The sequence below is a fragment of the Astatotilapia calliptera genome, chromosome 7 (assembly GCF_964374335.1).
Source record: "Astatotilapia calliptera chromosome 7, fAstCal68.1, whole genome shotgun sequence".
In the NCBI taxonomy this organism is placed as follows: Eukaryota; Metazoa; Chordata; class Actinopteri; order Cichliformes; family Cichlidae; genus Astatotilapia; species Astatotilapia calliptera.
Window position 1 is genome coordinate 8139399 of NC_137428.1, and position 22835 is coordinate 8162233.

Here is a 22835-nt window from a genome sequence, read left to right on the forward strand (position 1 = left end):
ATCAAATGAAAGAATCAAACTAAATCAATAAATTGTTAAATTGCCAAATATTTCCTGTTTCTTCAGACTTCAATCATCCAATCCAACAAACGACACCAAAGGGTCAATAGCAGAATAAGCTGTTTGGCATTGGCAGAGAAGATTTGGTAGGTTTTCCATGGGTGCAACCCACATACTGTACTGAACTCTACTGCTCAAGCCACAAATGATCTAAGGAGCTTGGAAAGAAAAGCAACCGGACTTCTTTCAGCTTCTTAAAGACAAAAGTTAAAGAAGTCCGGTCGCTTTTCTTCCCAAGTTCCTTAGATTACCATGACTTGGATGACTGAGAACCTTCACAAATATAAATACATTTCCTTACACATAAATAGACTTTCCAATGGAAGAAGAATTGTTACAAAAAAGAAATAATCAACCAAACAAATTTCTTTACTTTTTCTGCCTTGTTTATCTCATATAGAGTGTTTATTTTTACGTGCACCTAGGATTTCTGGCCAACAAGGCACAACTGCTGATATTTTTAAAAAGGGATTTTTATGTCACATGATCTCCTCAAGCTGTTACATGTACTTTGAGATGGCTGCGATTAAAAGTACACAAACGTAACCCTTGTATGGTATTTTAATTTGGAATCCACCTTTTTTTTTTTAACTACCTTGACCTGGATGAAAGAGAACCCACACAGACACAGACTAATTTCTCAACTTCTCATGATAATCACAACCTGAAACTGGTTCCAGTAGATGGCCATACCTGCCTGACCCTGGTTCTGCCAAGGTTTCTTCCTGTTAAAAAGGGACTTTTTCCTTCCCACTGTCACCAAACGCTTGCTCAAAGGGGATCACGTGATTGAAATAATCCAGAGGAAAATGCCAACAGAGTCTTTACCTTACAATATAAAGCACCTTACGGTGAATTTTGCTGGGATTTGTCATATAAATAAAACTGAATTGAATTGAATGTTGAACTCCTTTGCCTCAATTCAAATCAACTGTATTTATATATATAGCACCAAATCACAACAAGCATTGCTTCAAGGAGCTTTGTATTACAAGGTCAAGACCACACAACAATGCTCAGGTCACTCTCTACAAAGCCAACACTGTTGTTTCTTGCTCACTGGTTAAATAATCAAACTTGTGCTCTTCATCATTCCTGTCGAAACTAATAATATTTAAATGAATAATGATTGTGGATGACAGTGGGTTTGGTTGTGCACTGTGAATATTTTGAAAAATCAAATTTAAATAATCTGAAAAATTGTAATAACAATTATCCCAGGTTATTATTTGATACTGTTAATAGCACTGTTTCTCCTCCACCCTGTTCTAATGAGGATGATTCTCAGTGCCCTGAATCATTTATGTCTTTTTCTCTAATTACACTTAATGACTCAATGATTACCTTCTTTACATCCTATTTGAGACGTCCACCACCATTAGCACATCTTTGTTTTCAGTTCACTGAGGCAAGGCAGTGTTCCCTCCTATACAAAACAGCCTGAAATAACTGCTTTACTGAAGAAACTTAATCCATTGGTAGCTGTTACCAAATTATGAAGAAACACTTGAAGAACATCAATTCAGATCTTTTAGCATTTCCTCCAAATGGCAGATTTTTAAACTCAAAAGTAGGACTCCGTTTTTGAAGCTCTGTTATGATCTTTTGATGGCTTCTGATACAGGGACTTGTTTTACACTCTTCCTATTTGACCTCAGTGCAACCTTTGATACTGTTGACCATAAAGTTTTACTTAATAAATTTAAGGTTCTGGCTGGCATCTCTAGCTCTACATTCGATTGGTTTCCCTTCTACTTATCTACAAGGACTTTCTCTGTTAGGACGAAGAAGCTATCCTTGAACATAACATTGTGGGGTTTCCACAATGAGTCGTCTTTTAGTCGACATTTTGTTCATGTCTCTGATGATGGCATTCAGCTATATATGCCTTTTAAGGCTCAAAGCTGGATAGGTGGTCCTCCCTAGTCCACTGTTTAATCAAGATTAGGAACCGACTCACTATCTGTTACCTTGTTCTAAACGGCAACAAGAGCGACACTGTGGTTATAGCTCCTCCTGAAGTATGTCCTAAAATCAGTCAGGCTTTTGCTTCTTTCTGTTCAAATGCAAATTCCAGAAAGGTGATCTCTGGAGAACATGTAAAATCTATTTTACATTTCTGTTTCTTTCATTTAAGAAGCATTTCTAAATTGTGACGTACGGTCACCTTGGCTGAACTCGACAAAATCATTCATTTGTGCGATTGCATGATTACTAAAATGCCTAGATACTCTCTTCCATGACTCCAAACAAACTCACATTTCTCCTCTTTTATATTCTTTATACAGACTCTCACTAGATTCTAGGATTATTTTTCAGTTTCTTATACGACAGAACAGTAAACAGCCAGGCCGTAGGCCATTTATCCCAGCTGCTTAAACACACTGCTGCTCACAGTCTTCAGCCACAGAATCTGTTAGATGTTCCTTATAGAAATTTAAAGACTAGGGGACACAGAGTCTTTGAAATAATTTCCACTAATGTGGTTAGCTGACTCTGGACTTCTGCTTAAAAAGCAGTTAAAACCTTTTTCTTTAACCTGACAAGTCTTTGTTGAGACTACGGTCTTAACCTGATTTTGTATTGGAACTGCGGTATTTAATTTTCTCATATTTTTTGTTCCGTTTACTTGTGCAGCTCTTTGTGATTCCTTACTTTTCAGATGTTTTTACTCAGCACCTGCCCTTCCACTATTTCATCTCATACTCGTACCGGGTACTTCAGTGACTTCAGTTGAAGCAGCTACAATAACTGGACACTGACCTCATAAAATTTGTGCCTTTTGATCTCCAAGGCATCCTCTTCTCCTGCTCCCAGTCTCAACTCAGGATTTTTCTGCAGCAGCTGAAACACAGGCGGGAGAAAGAAGGTGATGTAGTAGCCTAGGTCAACAGCATTTAGAATATTCAGATCATATAAATAGAACTCAAATGTGCTGATAAGCTCAACAGACAGTTTAGATTTTGAGCACTACTTCATTATTAAAAGTGTGAATAAAACTGAAGAGGTCATAAAATGTTCCTCATCTGGAGAATTCAGTTTCCTTAGTCTGGGAGCCAACCTTCTGAATGAGGGATGCAGAGTTAGGAGAAAGGAGGCGGGGGTAGCGCACATCATCATTGACAATGCTATCAAACACTTCTTCCTCATCGTCGCCGGGGAAAGGAGACTGAAAGAAAGAACAGAGCTGTAGTAACTTCATATTGTTCTTGACATTATTTAAGGATATAATTCAGGCATATGCTCCAATGCCTTGTGCCAAACAGCTACCTGAACTCTACTCACACAGAAGTGTTTTTACATCTTCACTGGGTACGCCTCTTGACTCCTCTGAGCCAAGCATTCCTTTAACCTTAACTATTAATTCGTGTGAATGCTGATTAGGCATTCGGACTGGCAGTAGTAAAACCATTACTTAAAGAGCCATCACTTGACCTGAGTGTCTTTCCTTTTATCTCAAAAATTCCTGAAGGAGTGGTGGTAAACAGCTAACTTATCATCTGCAAAGGAAAGGTTTTTTTGAAGAGTTTCAGAGCCCATCACAGCACAGAAAGAGCTTTAGTGAAGGTTACAAATGATCTTCTTATGGCCTCTGACAGTGGACTCATCTCTGTGCTTGTCCTGCTAGACCTCAGTGCAGCGTTCGATACTGTTGACCATAATATCCTATTAGAGCGATTAGAGCATGCTGTATTACAGATACTGCGCTGCAGTGGTTTGCATCATATCTAATAGATTCCAGTTTGTTCATGTAAATGGAGAGTCCTCTTTCCACACTGAGGTTATTTATGGAGTTCCATGGGGTTCTTTGATAGTAACACTGTGAGAAATCTTGGAGTCGTTTTTTGACCAGGACATGTCCTTCAATGCACATATTAAACAAATATGTAGGACTGCTTTATTCCATTTGCACAAAATCTCTAAAATTAGAAATATCCTGTCTCAGACTGACACTGAAAAACCAGTTCATGCATTTATTATTTGTAGGCTGGACTACTGTAATTCACTATCATCAGGAGGTCCTTCAGTTAATCCAAAATGCTGCAGCAAGAGTACTGACAGGGACTAGAAAGAGAGCATATTTCTGCTACATTGGCTTCTCTTCATTGGCTTCCTGTTAAATTCAGAATCTAATTCAAAATCCTTCCCCTCACATACAAGGTCTTGTATAATCAGGCCCCATCTTATCTTAATGACCCCAACAGGGCACTTCGACCTCAGACTGCTGGCTTACTTGTAGTTCCTAGGATACTTAAAAGTAGTATGGGAGGTAGAGCCTTCAGCGTTCAGGTGACAGACAACCTCTCTACTTTTAAGATTAGGCTTAAGACTTTCCTTTTTGACAAAGGTTACAGTTAGGGCTGGATCAGGTGACCCTGAATCCACCCTTAGTAATGCTCCTTTTTTCATCCCTTTTCACTTACCGTGTATTTATACACCACACTGCATCTAATAGTTGGGTATTATTTATCTCCTACTCTTCTCCATGGCATGTCTTTTGTCCTGTCTTCCTCCCCTTAACCCAACCAGTTGCAGCACATTGCTGGCCCTCCCTAAGCCTGGTTCTGCAGAGGGTTTCTTTCTGTTAAAGGGACTTTTTCCTTCCCACTGTCACCAAAGTGGCTGCTCATTGGGGGGGTCACCTGATTGTTGGGATTTGGTTAAGCCTTCGTAACACTTTGAATTCACGTTGATTTTTTTTTTTCCATGCGAATATCCAATATGGTGGTGTAGAGAGGCAAGACTATCAATAGTACCCTTGTCCAACAAAGTACAGACCTAACTGTAATTATATAAACATTTGTATATACAAATGGTTGTTAGTTGTCCATAAACAGTCCAGCATTCACTTCTTTTCAGATTTTTTTTTCTTTTACTTAGCACCAAATCACAAGAGTTGCCTCAAGGCGCTTTATATTGTAAGATCAAGACCCTACAATAATAATTCATGTTTGGTCTAAATAGACTGGTTCTTATATAGCACCTTTTTCCCTACTTTAATGTCCTCATTCATCCATTTATATAAGAACTTTCTCTTCGCCAAAATGCTTTCTATCAACACACACTCATGTTCCCAGCTGGGATCATCCCACCAACCTTCCAATTAGTAGATGACCTGGTTTACCTCCAGACCTAAAGCCAAAGTCATATTTAGACTTTGGCTTTAGGATAAAGTCTAAACATGACTTTATCCTATCTCTGAAACATGGTTTTAATATAGGAATTTTGGTTTGTCTGAGCTGGGATGATTTTTCAACATTAATAGAGCATTGAATTTAGCAATTTGGCAGCAAAGTCTAACAGGAAAAGCTAATTGAACTAACAAAGCATTTCATGTGAGGAAATGTGAGGTAACATCAGTGTTTAAGCTCTTCTGTATGGAGGAATGAGTAAAGATTACTTTAAAGTAATGCAGTGATCAATAATGAATGGAAATGTGTAGGAAGGTCTACACCAGACACTGAAGGTGAAGGTGGACATTGCCCCAAAAAATTCAAACCTTTTTCTTCCTGCAACCTTATGACACGGTGCATCTTTATATACAGTCTATGGTTTACACTGACCTCCCCCACCAGCATCTCATAGACGAGGACCCCCAGCCCCCACCAGTCCACACTGCGGGTGTAATTGCTGTCTGTCAGCACCTCTGGAGCCAGGAACTCTGGTGTGCCACAAAAGGTTGATGTGCGATCCCCGTGGCCCATTTCTATGCACAGTAAAGTGTCACAGAGTGACGACAGGGATTGATTACATACTTGTTTAGTTGGTACTGTTCATGCATATAAGTGTGAGTGATTAATTACAAACTATCCATGTACATTCATAGCCTTTGACACAAACACTATAGAGTTCTGAAATCTGGCAAAACACAAAATCTAAAGCTTTGACTTTCTGCACTGAAGATACAGAGACCACACAGTTTGATTTTTCAACAAAAAAATAAAATTGAAATCTATTTACCTTCTTTGCACAAGCCAAAATCTGCTATCCTTACAAAGCCATCTGCGTCCATCAACAGATTGTCCAGCTTCAGGTCTCTGAATGACACAAACAGAAAAAATGATGCCTCATGCTCCTGACATGCAGCTCATAGTTACGAGGACATAGTAATAAATTGCCTTGAAAGGACTCACCTGTAAACTATTTTGTTTTTGTGGAGAAACTCTAGACCCAAAAGCACACACGAGGAGAAAAACCTAAAAATCAGAGAAGTGGTAGAAATAACAGCACTATCCTGGATTGTAGCGGCAGGTTTTACAGAAAAAACATGAGCTCACCGAGCCTGACTCTCATTGAAGATGCTGTTGTGAATGTGCGTCATGAGGTCTCCTCCGGGCGAGTAGGCCATCACAAAGCACACGTGGTCTGCAGTCTGGAAACAGCCGTACAGGTTCACCAAGAATGGATGACGAGAGGAGTTGATCACTTCAAAGATCCTCTTTTCACACATGAGGCTGAACATGACCACACAGATACAGTGGTAGAAGTGACATATTAATACCCATCATCTCCTTCCAACAGTCTTAACTCTATTCAGACCCTTGCAGTTCAATCTTTAGATGTCACAGGTCAGAGTAATCATCGTCATACTGATATATGGTAATTAAAGATGGGGACAGAAATATGCAGATGCGAAGCGCTCCCAAATACTGTGCACCTTTTTGTGTCGGCTGGCTATTGAGCTACAAAAACAACAACACAACCCCCACCTCCATCCATCTTCCTCACCAAACGTGAGATTCCTCATAAACAAAATGGGAGGAGCTGCAATCAGAGATTTACTACAGCCGGGACGGGACACTAGACCATGTGTACAGTAACATTAAATGGGCCTACAGAGCAACACCCCTCCCCCGCCTAGTACAATCTGACCTGCTCTCTTTGCTCCTTATCCCTACCTACATCCACCTCAGTCCTCCAAGCACTTGGGTCATTAAAACATGGCCAGATGACACTCGCCTCCAGCTACAGGACTGTTTTGATCTAACAGCCTGTTCCATCTTCGAACAGCGGGACCTGGAAACCTGCACTCACTCTGTCCTTTTCTGTATTAAGTGTTGTGTGGCGAATGTGATAATGACTAAAACCCATCTGTTTTTCATAACCGAAAACCTTGGATGATGGGTAAAGTACCGGCACGGATCAGAACTCGTAACTCAGCCTTCAGGCTGAGGGACAGTTCCATGTACAGCGCTCCCACAGCCAACCTGAGGAAGGTATCCAACAGGCCAAGGAGGCCTACAGGAGGAGGACAGACGGCTTCCTCATTGATAACAACCCCCACCAGGTGTGGAGACCTCCAAGCCCTCACCAACTACAAAGGCCTTTTTACCAGGATTTTGATGAAGGTTTTGCTGTCAACCTCGATTAAGCTAATTGTGCGATAAGAGCCACACTTGTCAGGGGGTTTTATCCTTTTTAAGGATCAATGACATATTTGCTGTATACAATGACCTTGGGAGGGAGCCTGTCATTGCTGAGTGGAGATACATATTTGAGAGAGGCACTTTTAGTCAGTCCTAAATTATCTTATAAAATTCAGGTCCTTATCCATTCAGTCAAGGAGCTTTTCCATTCTGTAAAGCATTAATTACTTTTACATCTCCTTTTACTCTTTTACAACAGAACCAGGGTCGGCTGTGACTACCTGGGGGTGAGGGTAAGAGAGGCGAGCAAAGAGACACTGAAAAAAACAAACTGGGAGAAAGGGATAACGTTCCAGCATGCAGGAACACTCATTAAAATTATAATTTGTATTCTATTTGATAAATCTTTTTGTCTGTTCTTCATCTAGCTCAACAGCTGTTCACCTAATCTGCAAATGGTGGGTGCATGCAAAGTCTGATGCTGTGTGGTTGAGCAGTTCTCACATTTTGCCTTTTACCTAAAAGTTGTTCTCTAGAGAGACTGCTCCATTCTGTGCAGGAGGAGGGACACACATACACAAGCATGTTTGTTTGGCTCTCTTTGTGTGTGCATTCATTTACATTAATGCATTCCCAAGATTCCTACACCTGCATTTAACCATTGCAGAGATTTACTCAAACTCTAAAGTAAAGTAACTTTAAACCCTGAAACTGCGCTCTGAAGGATAACTTTTAACAGAATTTCACTGCACCGATAGTCTAAAACTCACTTTATTATTTTCTCTTTCATTCCCTGCCACAACTGGCATCCATCACTCACTCACTCACTCGTGTAATTTAGATGAGAAAGCTAAACCCTATATTCTGCCCAGCCAAGTTTGTAATGGGCACAATCACAATCACTGAATCAGCCTTTAGCTGGCTTCTTTTCAAAACAATAACTTTGACTGTCTTGTGAAGGCATCTGTACACTGTAACTACAAAATATAACCTGGGTTACACAGGCACTAGTTTTATTCATGAACAGCCCTTAACTGATTTTTTTTTTTTTTTTTTTAACTTTTAAAGAGGGAGGAACAGAGGACGATGTAGAGTGGAGGAAGATGCATACAGGTCAATTAGATGCAATCTGAAAGAGATGGGAGACTTCAGTTGATCCAAAATGCTGCAGCAAGAGTACTGACACGGACTGGAAAGAAAGCGTATTTCATCCATACTGGCTCCCTGTTAAATCCTCCTAATATATTAAAAAGTAGAACAGGAGGCAGAGCCTTCAGCTTTCAGGCCCCTCTTCTATGGACCCAGCTCCCAGTTTAGATTCAGGAGACAGACACTATCTCTACTGTTAAGATCACGCTTCTAACTTTCCTTTTTGATAAAGCATATAGTTAGGGCTGGATCAGATGACCCTCAATCCTCACTTAGTTATGTTGCAATAGGCGTAGACTGCTGGGGGATTCCCATGATGCACTGAGCGTTTCCTCTTCACTTACTATGTGTTTATACACCTCTCTGCATTTAATCATTAGTAATTATTATTATCTCTGGCTCTTTTACACAGCATGTCTTTTTTCCCGTCTCCCTTCCTTCATCCCCAACCAGTTTTCAAAGGACAAGGTTAGCAAAGAAAAAATGGAATAGCTAAGGACATAAAGAACGTAGACATGCATATAGGGAGACTAGGTGTGGAAAAGAAAAGGTTTAATTTCATCAAGCACTGGGAACATGTCCAAGACACCATCCACTAGAGTCAAAGCATTTTGGAGAAGACGAGATGAGATTACATACCTGTCAACTTCATCACGTGTCACAATATCACCTTTCTTCAGGGCTTTGATGGCATACATTTTACCTGACCTCTTATACTCTGCTAGCAGCACCTTGCATCAAATAAAAGAAACAGAAGTAATGTGGCTTAGTAGATGCACACATGGTATAAATTAGAAAATCCTAGGTGTCTTCCTTCTTGATTTACAGGATTTTCAGAAAAACTTGATCTCTGACCTTAGCTTTGAGGTCAAGGTCACTGAGATTTGAATTCAGATTTGCAATCACTACATTGCAATAGTTGCATATAAATTGTATTCCATGTTTAATGAAATGTTGCAGTCCCACTGTTGCCTTACAAATATAGGAAAGTAAGTTTAATGTATACCTTTCCAAAGTGACCTCTCCCTAGGACTGAAATACACTTGAAGTCTTCTATTTGAAGCCCTTTATCCTTCCTGCATGAGGATACAAAAGTGCACATGTTTATGTCCTGAAAGATTCCTTCATTGATTTCAGAGAAAAAAAAATGAATAAATAAAAATCAGTGTCTTTGTTACCAGAAACTAGAGAAGCAAACTTCAAACATTTATGTTACTGAGACGTGAACCTTCCGTTTGGATCCCAAACGAACATCTTCAAATATTTCATCTACACAGAATATCTACACATATCGACACAGAACCTTTAGATGTATATTACTTTAGAACTGGAACCACAGGAAGTTAAGTGTGGTTTATTTTTACTTATCCTATTTCACAGAAGGAAATAAAATCTTGGGTTGGTGATCTGGAGTACCCGAAAACTGTCTAATCAAACCTAACAAATTCACAAACATTAAGAAAAAAAATAAATCAGTATGACTTACAGTGTAGGTGGAAGAACAGACGGTTGTCTCTTTGGCTTTGGACTCTTGTTCTCATTGGAAGACTGTTTTTTTTTTTTTTTTTAGCAAAACAGAAAATAGATGAACTGACAGAAAGTGAATCCTTACAGAAAAACAAGAGCAGTATGCGAGCCAAAGCTGTAAATTCCCTCCACACCATCCATGAATTCAAAAGAGACTGATCCCAACCCTGATTACTTTAGGATACTTTCTAGAAAACATTATGATAATACGTTTCAGTTTTTATTACTTCAATTTGATATCTATTTGTAAAGATATGACGCCAAAGTTCAGATTTTCTCATCTCTCACAATACTAAATATTTTTTCCATAAATTCCTGGATCCAGAACTGGATTAACTCCAAAAGGTTGTCACATCTGAATTGAACCATGCACCAGTACTGTAACCATTTTCATTCAAATCATCCATAACTTTTTGAATATTCCTGGTAACAAACTGGACTAATCAGTTGCCTCCTCGGACCATAGATGATTAGTTTAGTTATTTTGTTAAACACGTTACAAATGCATCTAGTGTTTGTATTCATTTGTCACGCAGACGGGAAGCTTACCAGTGGGGAGTTTTTACTGTTCTTTCTTATGGAATGTGGAGATCTGCCTGGTGGTTCTTCAGCAAAATTCAGACTCATTACTTCAGGTTCTCTTAAATAAACCAGAACAAAATATAGTTTATTACACTGTACCATTCTGCAGTTATTGTCTTGAATTAAGAAACTGACAAATAAATCATTAAAAATGATACAAACTTCAATAAACAAAAAGGGCGAGCCATTAGAAAAAAGAAAAATATTAAATATAAAAAAAATATTAAATTTGTCTCATATTAATACAACAGAAATCAGATCAAACCCGAAAACAGGTCTATATTACAAGCGGTACTTAATCTAAAGTAGACCCATCTCCGTCTGTGTGGAGCCTGCATGCTCCCCATGTGTCTGTGAGGGCTTCCTCCCACAGTCAAAGGCATACATGATGTGAGGCAGAGTGCTTTAAGTATATAAATATATTTGAATTATATCTAAATGTATGATTAAAATGCAACATGATTCTTTTGGATTGCCCAAAACAATTCCATTCATGAGCTGAATAAATCCTGATTAAGGTATACCAACCTCATAAGGATAGCATCAAATCTTTTAAACAGATAAAAGATGAGCTTAACATCAGCAATAGACTTCTTCTGCTATTTAAAATTAAGAAATGTCTTAATGTGACACGAGGAGTGGGAAAAAGTTACAGAGAAAATGGGGGTGAGAAATTTATAACTGCAAATACTACATTACAAGTAAAAAGGAAATCTGCAACGGAGCACACAGGGTAACAAGCTCAAACTCTTGGAGAGAATTCAAATGGAACGGCCCACGCCACTAATACATGCTGGAGAAAATGTGGTACACATACTGGGACTTGCATACATATATTCTGGCCATGTGCAGAGTTAGATATTGGAAGAACGTTTTCTGTGCGCTCACCAAAATTTGGCTAAAGAAGATTATTGGTGGCAGCAATTACATGCATTACAATTAGACGGCTGAAGGCCGACACTCCAACTTATCACATGTGGTTGGATAGACTTTGGGAAATCTGACTAATGGAGCAAATCTCGTACTACCTAAGGCTTTAGAAACACTTATTTATTAGGAGATGGAGACTTAATTTTACATTTTTTCAACAACGAAGAGAGAGAAACACATTAGCGGGCTAGAAGGGGGCATGGAATTTTAAATTTAAATCTGATTAATGGGGTTTCCTCTCTATTATTGTAAGGTCCTTATTGGGGGCGACTGTTGTTGTGATTTGGCACTATATTCATTTTTTTTAAATGAAATCTTAATTAAATTCTCTTTATAACATCTATGAGCATTTTCTCATTCAATTGGTCAAATGACCCTTGCAAAAACAAACTACCAACAATCATGTATGTATTCTTTCTGTAGTGTAAGTTTTTGTTGCTGTGTATTTTTCCCCCCACTAATTTTTCTTGTATGTCTGCACAGGGTTTTTTTGGAGAGCAAGAAAATATAGAATCACACATTTTTATAACCTTCAATAACATTACACAACCACTCCAAATACAGTCCAGTGATAACATTAGATTCAGCCTTCCAGTCAAGTTAATCTGTCCAGTCTGATAATATGAGCAGAAAAACAGCCTAAAGCAAACAACTTATTATTTCACTCTTTCATAGATGTCACAAAGAGATATTTCTGGGTCACAACACAGAGCCTTACTGTGCTGGTGAAAGAGCTGATGTAGTACTGGGCGCTGCTAATGGAGGGCTCATGGGCTCCAGTGAGTTGCAAGGAGGCAGGATGCTCATCATCAAACGGCCCCAAGCAGCAAAGTTCATGTTCATTTGGGCGGCACGCAGGAAGTGCTTCCCTGTGAGCAGGAATGATGGGAGAAAATTAAATCTGAGCTACATGACTGAAAAGGTTTTACATGCAGCAAATACTATGTAAAGAGAAAATGCGGTGCTCAAAAAACTTTGAAAACACCTCAGATCTCAATGGGAAAAGAAGCCATGTGGATATCTCCACTGATGTGGAATAAATAATGTATTATGAATGAAAGGTTACCACATTGTTTGATGGCAATGAAAGTACAGAGGGCTGAATTTAAAAACACCCCAAAAATTAAAGTGAAAAAACAAAACAAAAAAAACAACGATGCCGCAGGCTGAAATTTTATTGCAGTAACTCAGAATGGCACTCAGCAGTTTGTATAGCCTCCACATGCTCAGAGGTATTATGTTTGATTTAAGTCATGCAAGTGTGGGGACAGTCAAAGGAATAAATTCCTTAATTTTCCACGAACTTCCAGCATATTCTCCCCACATGAGGCTGGGCATTGTCATGAACCAGGAGGAACCCAGGACCCACTATACCAGTGACAATGAGTCCAAGAGTTTCAACCTGATACCTAAAGGTAATCACGGTGTCCTTGCCTAGCCTGTAGAGTTCTATGCATCCCTCCATGGATATGCCTCTACAGACCATTACTGACCTACCATTAAACCAGTCGTGTTGACCAATGTTACAGGCAGCATAATGTTCTCCATGGCTTCTCCAAATCCTTTTAACATCTGCCACATGGGAACCTACATGGGAATCTGTAAAAACCCCAAAGCACCAGTTCTGGTAATCTACAGGGTGGGCCATTTATATGGATACACTGTAATAACATGGGAATGGTTGGTGATATTAAAGTCCTGTTTGTGGCACATTAGTATATGTGAGGGGGCAAACTTCTCAAGATGGGTGGTGACCATGGTGGCCATTTAGAAGTCGGCCATCTTGGATACAACTTTTGTTTTTTTCCCCCCCATAGGAAGAGGGCCATGTGACACATCAAACTTATTGGTAATGTCACAAGAAAAACAATGGTGTGCTTGGTTTCAACGTAACTTTATTCTTTCGTGAGTTATTTACAAGTTTCTCTTTGTTCGCAGCCATTGACATGTCGAAGAGGTTAACACGTGAGGAACGGATCGAAATTGTGTTGATATCTGGTGAACGCAGCAACCGGGTCATTGCAGCAGATTTCAATGCAAGACACCCTACGAGACCACCCATCTCCCATGCTACAGTTAGCAAACTGCTTGCTAAGTTTCGTGAAACTGGTTCAGTGTTGGATTTGCCAAAATGTGGACGCAAGAAAACCGTCACTAATGAAGAAACATCAGAGGCTGTCCTAGTTTCATTCAGCAAGAGCCCACAGCGTAGCACTCGCCGCATATCACTGGAGAGTGGCATTAGTCAAAACATCCCTTCGGTGGATATTAGCTACTCACAAATGGCACCCTTACAAACTCCAGCTACTGCAGCATCTCAACGAGGATGACCCAGATCGGCGCACAGAATTTGCAGAATGGGCAAAACAAAAATTGGAACAGGACCCTCAGTTCACGCAGAAGATTTTGTTCAGTGATGAGGCAAACTTTTATGTGAATGGTGAAGTTAACAAACAAAACCACCGCTATTGGTCTGACGCTAACCCACATTGGATGGATCCCTACAAGACTGTTGGACCAACAAAAGTGATGGTTTGGTGTGGTATATATGGTACAACGATAGTGGGTCCATTCTTCATCAATGGTAACCTCAAGGCCACTGGATATTTGAAATTGCTACATGATGATGTGTTTCCCTCTTTATGCACTGAAGCTGGCACGTTCCCTGAGTTTTTCCAGCAAGATGATGCACCACCACATTATGGGTGCCAGGTCCGAGCATTCCTAGATGAACAGTTTCCTGTAAAGTGGATTGGTCGTCGTGGGCCAGTTGAATGGCCCCCATGTCTCCCGATCTGACCCCCTTAGACTTTTATCTTTGGGGTCATCTGAAGGCAATTGTCTATGGTGTGAAGATACAAGATGTGCAGCACCTGAAACTACGGATACTGGATGCCTGTGCTGACATTTCTCCTGCGGTGTTGCTATCAGTGTGTGAAGAGTGGGAGAAGAGGGTTGCATTGACAATCCAACACAATGGGCAGCACATTGAACACATTTTATAAGTGGTCAGAAACTTGTAAATAACTCATGAAGGAATAAAGTTATGTTGAAACCAAGCACACCATTGTTTTTCTTGTGACATTACCAATAAGTTTGATGTGTCACATGGCCCTCTTCCTATTGAAAAAACAAAAGTTGTATCCAAGATGGCCGACTTCTAAATGGCCACCATGGTCACCACCCATCTTGAGGAGTTTGCCCCCTCACATATACTAATGTTCCACAAACAGGACTTTAACATCACCAACCATTCCCATGTTATTACGGTGCATCCATATAAATGGCCCACCCTGTATAGTAAATGGCTCCAGTGTGGCAGACAGAGTCCACATGCCCCACGTGAGGATGTCAGCCCTCCCTCATGACCTTATAAGGCCCGGTGTTTCTAATTGTTCGGTCAGAGACACTGACACCAGCAGCCAGCTGGAGGTCATTTTGTATCTCTGGTAGTGCTCATCTTGTTCTTCCTTACACAGATACTGGTCCTGCTGATGGGTTAGCCTTCTACAGCCCTGTCCAGCTTTCCTAGAGTAACTGCCTGTATCCAGGACTCACCTCTATGTTCTTAAGACTGTTCTGTTACCAGCAAACCTTCTGGTAATGACATGTATTGATGTGCCATACTGAAGGAGTTGGACCACGTGTGCAACCCATGCAGGGGTCCAGGTATCACCTCGTGACACCAGTAGTGACACTGAGCCTAGCCAAAAGCAAAATTACTCAAAAAACATGCAGAAAAAATGAAGAGGGAAAAATGTCAGCGGGTCTCCATCTGTAAAGCCATTCCTGATTTTGGGGTTGTCTTCTGTTGCCCCTCTAGTGAACCTGTTATTAATTTCATTACCACCAAACCAGATGAAAGTGATTAACACCCACCGCTGCCATTTAACTGACCAGATCAAAATGTCAGAAGTTTATGTGAGATGCAATACTCTGAGAAAAAAAAAAGAAAAAGTGTTCCTTCTCAAATAGTCTTTTTTTCTTGAAATACAGTACATGTAACCATATTCTCTAAACATTTGCTTAGTAATATTTAAAAAACAATTGGTACCAGAGGGTTTCTGATTTGTTGTGTGCACATAAAACAGCTTGGCTACAAAACCTACAGATCAGCTGATATCAAAGCACACATAATGCTCAGCTGATATGCCATTGTATATCCATACCCAGTAGGGCATACTATAAAAGCCACTTGACCTGTCCATCATTGGACACCTGCCAGCTGCTCTTATCGTAGTGACATTTTGCACAGACACACCAGGAGCAACATTTTATGTCTATCTGTCAAAGCTAAAGAGGAGATGAAGTAGACTATAGCAATTCTAAGTAAGAAAGATTGTGAAAGCATCCAAGAATTGTTTCAGAGGTTCTAGATTTAAAACAGTGCTGAGAGAAACGAGCAGTCACAAAATAAGTATCCTTACTGTGGACATAATGAAGTTTCATTTTGCATTATTTATGTAATTACTATCAGTATGAAAAGGGTGAGATAAAGGTTTAGCATCAAATGCAATAAACAGAAAATGATCAGATTTTCCATTCAAGAACTGCCTGATAACAACTGAAATGGTCAAGGATAAATCGACATTTATCAACAAATCTAAAAAAAATTAAAAATTAAATAAAATGGAAAAAATATTAATTGGTGCCACCTTTTTCTTTAGGGAAAATTCGCTTCTGCCTCTGGAGCTTGAAGGGACGCTCAATGACAGGATTTATAAATGTCACCTGGAAATGAACAAAGAAAGCGATCAGGATACAGTTACAGAAATATACTGTACATATGTTTAACCATGGGATACCCCTCTGAAATGATATAACCTAAGCTTGTGGCCATGTCCATCTTTTATGTACAGTCTATGCATGCCACAGAGGTAAATAAACAGTTTGAAGATTAGATATGAACAGGAGAACCTCAATAAAGAGAACGCCCTGCGGCTCCAGCTGGAGGCACATGCCATGTCGCTGGTTATCAAGGAAGTCTTCAAGCCGCAAGAACTTCACTCCACTTAATGCTCGCCAGTCTCTCCAGTACACAGCAATTTCCAGCTCCCTGGACTAGACCAACACACAGAAACATGCACACGTATGTGCACACACATGGATTACAATTCAGATATTTTCCTCATTTCATATTTAATTTGCATTAATTCTTGTTTCTGAATTATTACATTTGGTGTGAGGGATGTTCTGTTTTCAAAATAGCTACAAACAGGTTTCACTCACTGTCATTCTTAGTCTTTACCATTTACAATTTATTAAACTTAAAAACCCTGAATTTTGAGAGAAACAGCCAGACAGATTTGGTAATCAACTAACATTTAGAAATGTTAAAATGTAAGGTAATAAGATATTTTACTTTAGGACGCGACAGTTAGAAAGAAAATTGGTGAACTTCATGAGTTCAAGATGAAATGGAACAATAAAAAAACAACTTCACTCAAACAACTATGGTCAAGTGATTATTTATTATACATACCTACATTTAAAAATTATTTTTTTTATTATGAGGTTTTTCCTATTAGTCATCTACACCAGTCAGCCACAGCACAAAACCCTTCTGCCTAACATTTTGTAGGTAATTCCAGAATACACAGCTACATAGTCCTACAGGCAATGCTCAGTGGCTAGTGGATCTAGGAGCAGTGCAGTGAGCTTCTTCAGCCAGTAGGGCTGAAGAAGCTCACAGCACTGCATGAGCATCTGGCAGTACAAATGAAACAGCTGCTAGTCGATGAGAGACACCCAGAATGGCTTACTGAAGGCCGGACAGTCCTGATCCCCAAGGACCCTCAGAAGGGTCCAGTCCCATCCAAATACCAGACAATAACCTGCCTCAGTACCACATGGTAGCTGCTGTCAGGCATCAAAGCAGCTAAGCTGAACGGGCACATGGCGCAATACTCGAGTGGGGCACAGAAAGGAATTGGCAAGAATACCAGAGGGGCAAAAGACCAGCTAAGGGTAGACAGAGTAGTCGCCTGAGACTGAAAGACTAGAATGACCAACCTGTGCACTGCCTGGATTGATTACAAGAAGGCCTATGACTCAATGACCCACACCTTGAATGCCTTGAACAGTACAAGATCAACAGGACCCCAAGAGCCTTCATCAGGAACTCAATGGGAATGTTGCGTATGACACTAGAGGCCAACTTGAAGCCCATAAAACAGGTCGCCATCAAGTGTGGGGATCTACCAAGAAGATGTTCTGTCCCCAGTGGTGTTTTGCACAAGCCTGAGCCCCCTCAGTGAGATCATTGACAAGATTACATACGGGTACCAACTACAGAATGGAGCAATTGTCAGCCACCTACCCTAAATGGATGACATCAAGCTGTATGCCAAGAGTAAATGAGACATCGATTCACTGATCCACACCTTCAGCATCTCCAGCATCTCCAGCAAGGACATGTCGTTCAGATTGGAGAAGTGTAGTCGGATGGTGACAAAGAACTGGAAGGTAGTCAGAACTGAAGGGATCAAACTATCAGAAGGCAACATTGCCAACATTGAGAACAACTACAAGTACCTGGTAATACCACAAGCAAATGCGAACCATGAAGAGGCTGCTAGAAAAGCTGCAACAAAAACACAGAGGGTCAGGCAAGTGCTGAGAAGTCAGGTGAACAGTAAGAATAAGATCCATTCTACCAACACCTACGCCCTGCCCGTGATCAGGTACCCCTGCTGAGATAATAAGCTGCCCAAAGGAAGAGACGGAAGGCACTAACATCAAGACAAGGAAGCTCCTGACCATGCATGGAGGGTTTCCCCCCCAAGTCCAGCACCCTGAGACTGTATGCTAATCGAAAGGAAGGAGCCCGGGGACTGGTGAGTGTCAGCACCACAGCCCAGGATGAGACAACGAACATCCACAAGTTCATCAGCAAAAAGATGGCCACGACTGACTAACTCAGGCAGCAGAAATGGAAGAAAGAGGAGCAAGAGGAAGAACCATCATGGAAGGGCAGGCCCCTGCATGGTATATACTACCGGAAGATACAGGAAGTGGCTGACATCCCGAAATCGTACCAGTGGCTGGACAACACTAAATTGAACGACAGCACAGAGGCACTAACAGGAAAGGGCAGAGCAGGCTGTACCTGCTGTGGAGACTCAGGTCTTTTGGAGTGAAGGGCCCACTCCTGAAGACCTTCTATGACTGTGGTGGCCGCAGCCATCTTTTACGGTGTGGTCTGCTGGAGTGGCAGCATCTCTGCTTGGGAAAGGAAGAGACTAAACAGGCTGATCCGGAGGCCCAGCTCTGTTCTAGGATGCCCTCTGGACCCAGTGGAGGTGGTGAGTGACAGGAGAAAGGTGGCTAAGCTGTCATCCCTGTTGGACAACATCTCCCACCCCATGCAGGAGACTCTGACAGCACTGAGCAGCTCCTTCAGTGGCAGGCTGCTGCACCCACGATGTGGGACGGAGAGATTTCACAGGTCTTTCCTCCCCACTGCTGTCAGACTCCACAACAAAGACTTCAACTGATCAAACACACGCATCCACACATGCGCAATAACACTAAGTGCAATACTCTTTTCTGGGATCGTTGTATTATACTCAATTGTATATAGCATTTGTATTCTATTTTTATTCAATTGTATATAGTATTTTATTCTATTGTGTGCAGTATCTTATTGATATCTTATTCTAGTGTTTATTTTTTTCTATGTAACTTTGCACTGTGCACTGCTGTAACAAAACAAATTTCCCACACGTGGGACTATTAAAGGTTATCTTAATCATGGCAGCACAAGAACAAGCTCTAATCACAAGATCCATAGAGGCTGGGGTCTATACCAGGCAAGACCCCAGGTGCAGGCTGTGTAAAGTTACCCCTGAGACAATCCAGCACAAATGGACCGCCATAACCAAGTGGCCATCTGTGCAGAGTATAGCCTGAAAGTCCCGAGGTCAAAATGGGAGACGCCCCGGTCCAGAATGACCAAGCTAAGATTCTGTGGGATTTCCAGATGCAGACGGACAAAATAGTGATGGCTACCCAACTGGACATGGTAGAGGAAGATGGCTGTAGTGACAGATGTAACGAGCAACATCAGGAAAAAGGAACACGAGAGGCTTGAGAAGTACCAAGGGCTCAGAGAAGAGCTTGAGAAAATGTGGAAGGTGAAGGTAACAGTGGTCCCAGTGATAATCGGAGCACTAGGTGCGGTGACTCCCAAACTAGGCGAGTGGCTCCAACAGATCCCAGGAACAAAATCCAAGATCTCTGTCCACAAGAGCGCAGTCCTAGGAACAGGAAAGATACCCCAAGGGACCCTCAAACTCTCAGGCCTCTGGTAGAGGAACAGAGCTTGAAGGAACAAAAGACCGCCCGCAGGGGCGAGGGGAATTATTTACAAGAGGACTCTGACACGGCTGACTATCTCATGTTTTGTTAGACACAAAATCAGCATGATTTCAGGTCTGAGTCAGTTCGGGATCCGATTTTTATATGTGCCAGTGCCTCGGGAAAAAAAAAAAGACCTCACAATCCGACTCTGGGAGGAATAAGTATTTACGCAAGTAACAGAAAATCTTTTTCGTTTCTTCTGACTACTAGTATGAAGAGGTTATACAATATCTCTGACCGCAAAGGAAAACTGTGTGAATTCTTGTCCTAAACATTATACAAAAAGGTACTTTTACACATCACACATTCTGCTTCTAAAATGATTTTTATGTCTGAAATTTGACTCTTCACAAGGACAAATTTGTTTACAGAATGACAGTTGCAAGAAAAATACAGTGAGTTGAATTATCAGGATTTTTTGCCTTGATTCACTAAACAAAAATTGGCTTTATATAAATAAATAAGCAGTTCTACTTTTCTGGATACACTCACCTTTTATAATAAAATAAATACAGAAACACTGGAAACAAAAGGTTCAAACTTTCTTTATAGAGAAAGAATGGGCAACAACTACTTTTTAAACTATTTTTCATGTTATTCCAGTTTGTAATGTAGTCTCTGTCAATCAGAACAAAGTTGGTTTAAAGGGAGCTAAAACGAAATTTGATGAGAATAAATATCGTTAATATTAAAAAGCGACACATGGAAGGCTACTCCAGCAGTCGCTAAGAAGAAAAGAAGTGAACTGTGGAGTTGGAGAAGAATAAGCCCATGCTGTGAATCTGAGGATAAAAGATTCTTCTTTCCTTCACCAAGCTGAGATCCCATGCTGTCTGTGAACAAGATTTTTTTTTTTTCTTCATAAAACAAAGAAAACTACCAAGCCAAATCCCCTGAAATTGGTGAAGAGATAGAGAATGGGCAAAGACACAATCAACTGAATTTTGGTGCAGGTGCAAATCACTTTCTTCAAAGCTGCGTTGTTCTTGACAGAGAATAACCTATTTGCATGCACGTGTAGTCTGAAACCTAACTAATTTAACGCTGTCATAATATATTAGTGATGATTTGAAATAATCCTTAAAGCAAGTACATGGCAGCCACTGACCCGTTCTAGTTCAATGCTGAAGCTCTGGCCCCAGGCCTCTTTGCCCAGCTGTCTCCACTGTGTGCGCCCCACTACTCTGTTGTCAACCTTCAGCACTGCACTTATCTCCGCTGAAAAACAAAGAAAACAGATGCAGTCAGAAAACTAATCAAAACGAAAACCTGTAAGTTACCATAAATTCAGGGCTTACTACATTTCTTAGACCTAATGTCATAAAAACAGGAAAACAAGCAATTTAGAAATCTTTCAAAATGTATATGGAGAAACATCTACCTCAGTAAGAAATAGACTCATATTATCAAGTCTTCAAAGATTAACAAACCGCCGAAGAATGTCTCCATGAGGAACTAGGAAATGTAAATAATTTAGATCATGGTCATGAGGACCAGGATTAAAACTACTTTTAGTATGAATTATGTTACCCACGGAAATGCTCCTAAACTTCAGTAACTCTTGGGTGGGGTCTGCAGAGTTAAAGAGGCAGCAGAACCCACAAGACTGCCATGATCCAAACATTTCTGAGTGGCTGGAAGCTGACTGAAATTAAAATGGTGCAAAGATTTGGCCATGTCTACAGAGCTTGTAAAATACTTTTGCTTATTTTCAGTCCTGCAATTTTGGTGGAAAAAACCTTGAGCCTGTCTGTATTTCTTACTTGTATTGTCTGTTTTTGTTACTGTTTGTACTGGAGCACTGTAACCAACATAATTTCCCCTAGGGATCAATAAAGTATTCTGATTCTGATTGTTTTTGTGTATCCTTCAAGTGTTTTGAATCTGCGTTGCTGCTTTTGTTCACCTCTTTTTTTCTTCTGAAAAGCAGTAAATCACCACCAACTGTAGCATAACACACTTACAGTTGGTACAGAACTGTGTCACAATAATTCCTATAATAGCTACTGTGGTGTGAATGAGACACGGTGGGTCCAGGGATCATAGGTTTGAGCCATTTTATTCAATATTTGTCACACCACAACACTCCAACCCCTGAGTCCCCATGTTTTTAACTAGGCGGGCGTGGTCTGCGGTGCCGTGCAGGGAGGGTTGACGCACCTGCATGGCATCCTTAATCACGCCCGCCAGCACAGCTACCTAATGGACAGGAGTAGTTTGTTTTGTGTACAGTCCATCCATTCATTCCACTTAATCCAGCCCCTCCCAGTTACAATGGGGTGACAGGCGGGAAACACCCTAGAGAGGTTGCAAGCCTGTCGTAGGGCTAACACAGAGAGACAGATATCTAGATCCAGATAACCTACAGTCTGAAAGAACCTTTCAGTTACTGGGACAAAATATCTAATGGAAATGTAGCTAATACTCGACTACAACTTCAGGTTTGTATTGAAATACAAAAATGTTCGTCTTGTCAGTTTTACCATTTCTGAAACCAATTACTTGTTAGTTTAAGTGTCCATTACTGGATTTTTGCATTTTATGACACAAAGAAAATTAAAAGGTCTAAAAAAAAAGTAAAAAAAAAAAGAAAAAAAAGTTGACTTACAGGAAATGTCTTCAGCCTTGGCACTGCGTCCGGTTCGTACCTTCAGAGACTTCATATCCGAGATGCTCCCAGAGGTGGTTGAGACACTGGTCACACAACTACGGCCTGGAACTGACTCCAACAGGTCCTGGCAACCCATCAAACATACCTCCAAACGACCTAAGGAAAAGTGTTTCAGTCATTAGTTCTTACTTGGGATATAACATTACTGAAAATTCAATGGAAAGCTGCTTCAGGTAAAAAAAAAAAAA

At 40.6% G+C, this 22835-nt stretch overlaps 1 protein-coding gene across 1 annotated transcript in view; it reads right to left on the reverse strand.

Moving 5' to 3' along the window:
* Window positions 1–22835, reverse strand: part of pkn3 (protein kinase N3) — a 32044-nt gene that overhangs the window by 1158 nt on the left and 8051 nt on the right. The window contains exons 7-21 of the mRNA XM_026172718.2: window positions 22585–22743; window positions 21085–21194; window positions 16533–16676; window positions 16271–16346; window positions 12334–12484; window positions 10653–10743; window positions 10063–10124; window positions 9583–9652; window positions 9216–9307; window positions 6339–6515; window positions 6195–6257; window positions 6022–6098; window positions 5625–5767; window positions 3122–3229; window positions 2824–2904 (exon numbers count right to left, since the gene is read on the reverse strand). Of these exons, the coding sequence (XP_026028503.1) occupies window positions 2824–2904; window positions 3122–3229; window positions 5625–5767; window positions 6022–6098; window positions 6195–6257; window positions 6339–6515; window positions 9216–9307; window positions 9583–9652; window positions 10063–10124; window positions 10653–10743; window positions 12334–12484; window positions 16271–16346; window positions 16533–16676; window positions 21085–21194; window positions 22585–22743 (1604 nt within the window). The remainder of the gene's footprint in view (window positions 1–2823; window positions 2905–3121; window positions 3230–5624; window positions 5768–6021; window positions 6099–6194; window positions 6258–6338; window positions 6516–9215; window positions 9308–9582; window positions 9653–10062; window positions 10125–10652; window positions 10744–12333; window positions 12485–16270; window positions 16347–16532; window positions 16677–21084; window positions 21195–22584; window positions 22744–22835) is intronic.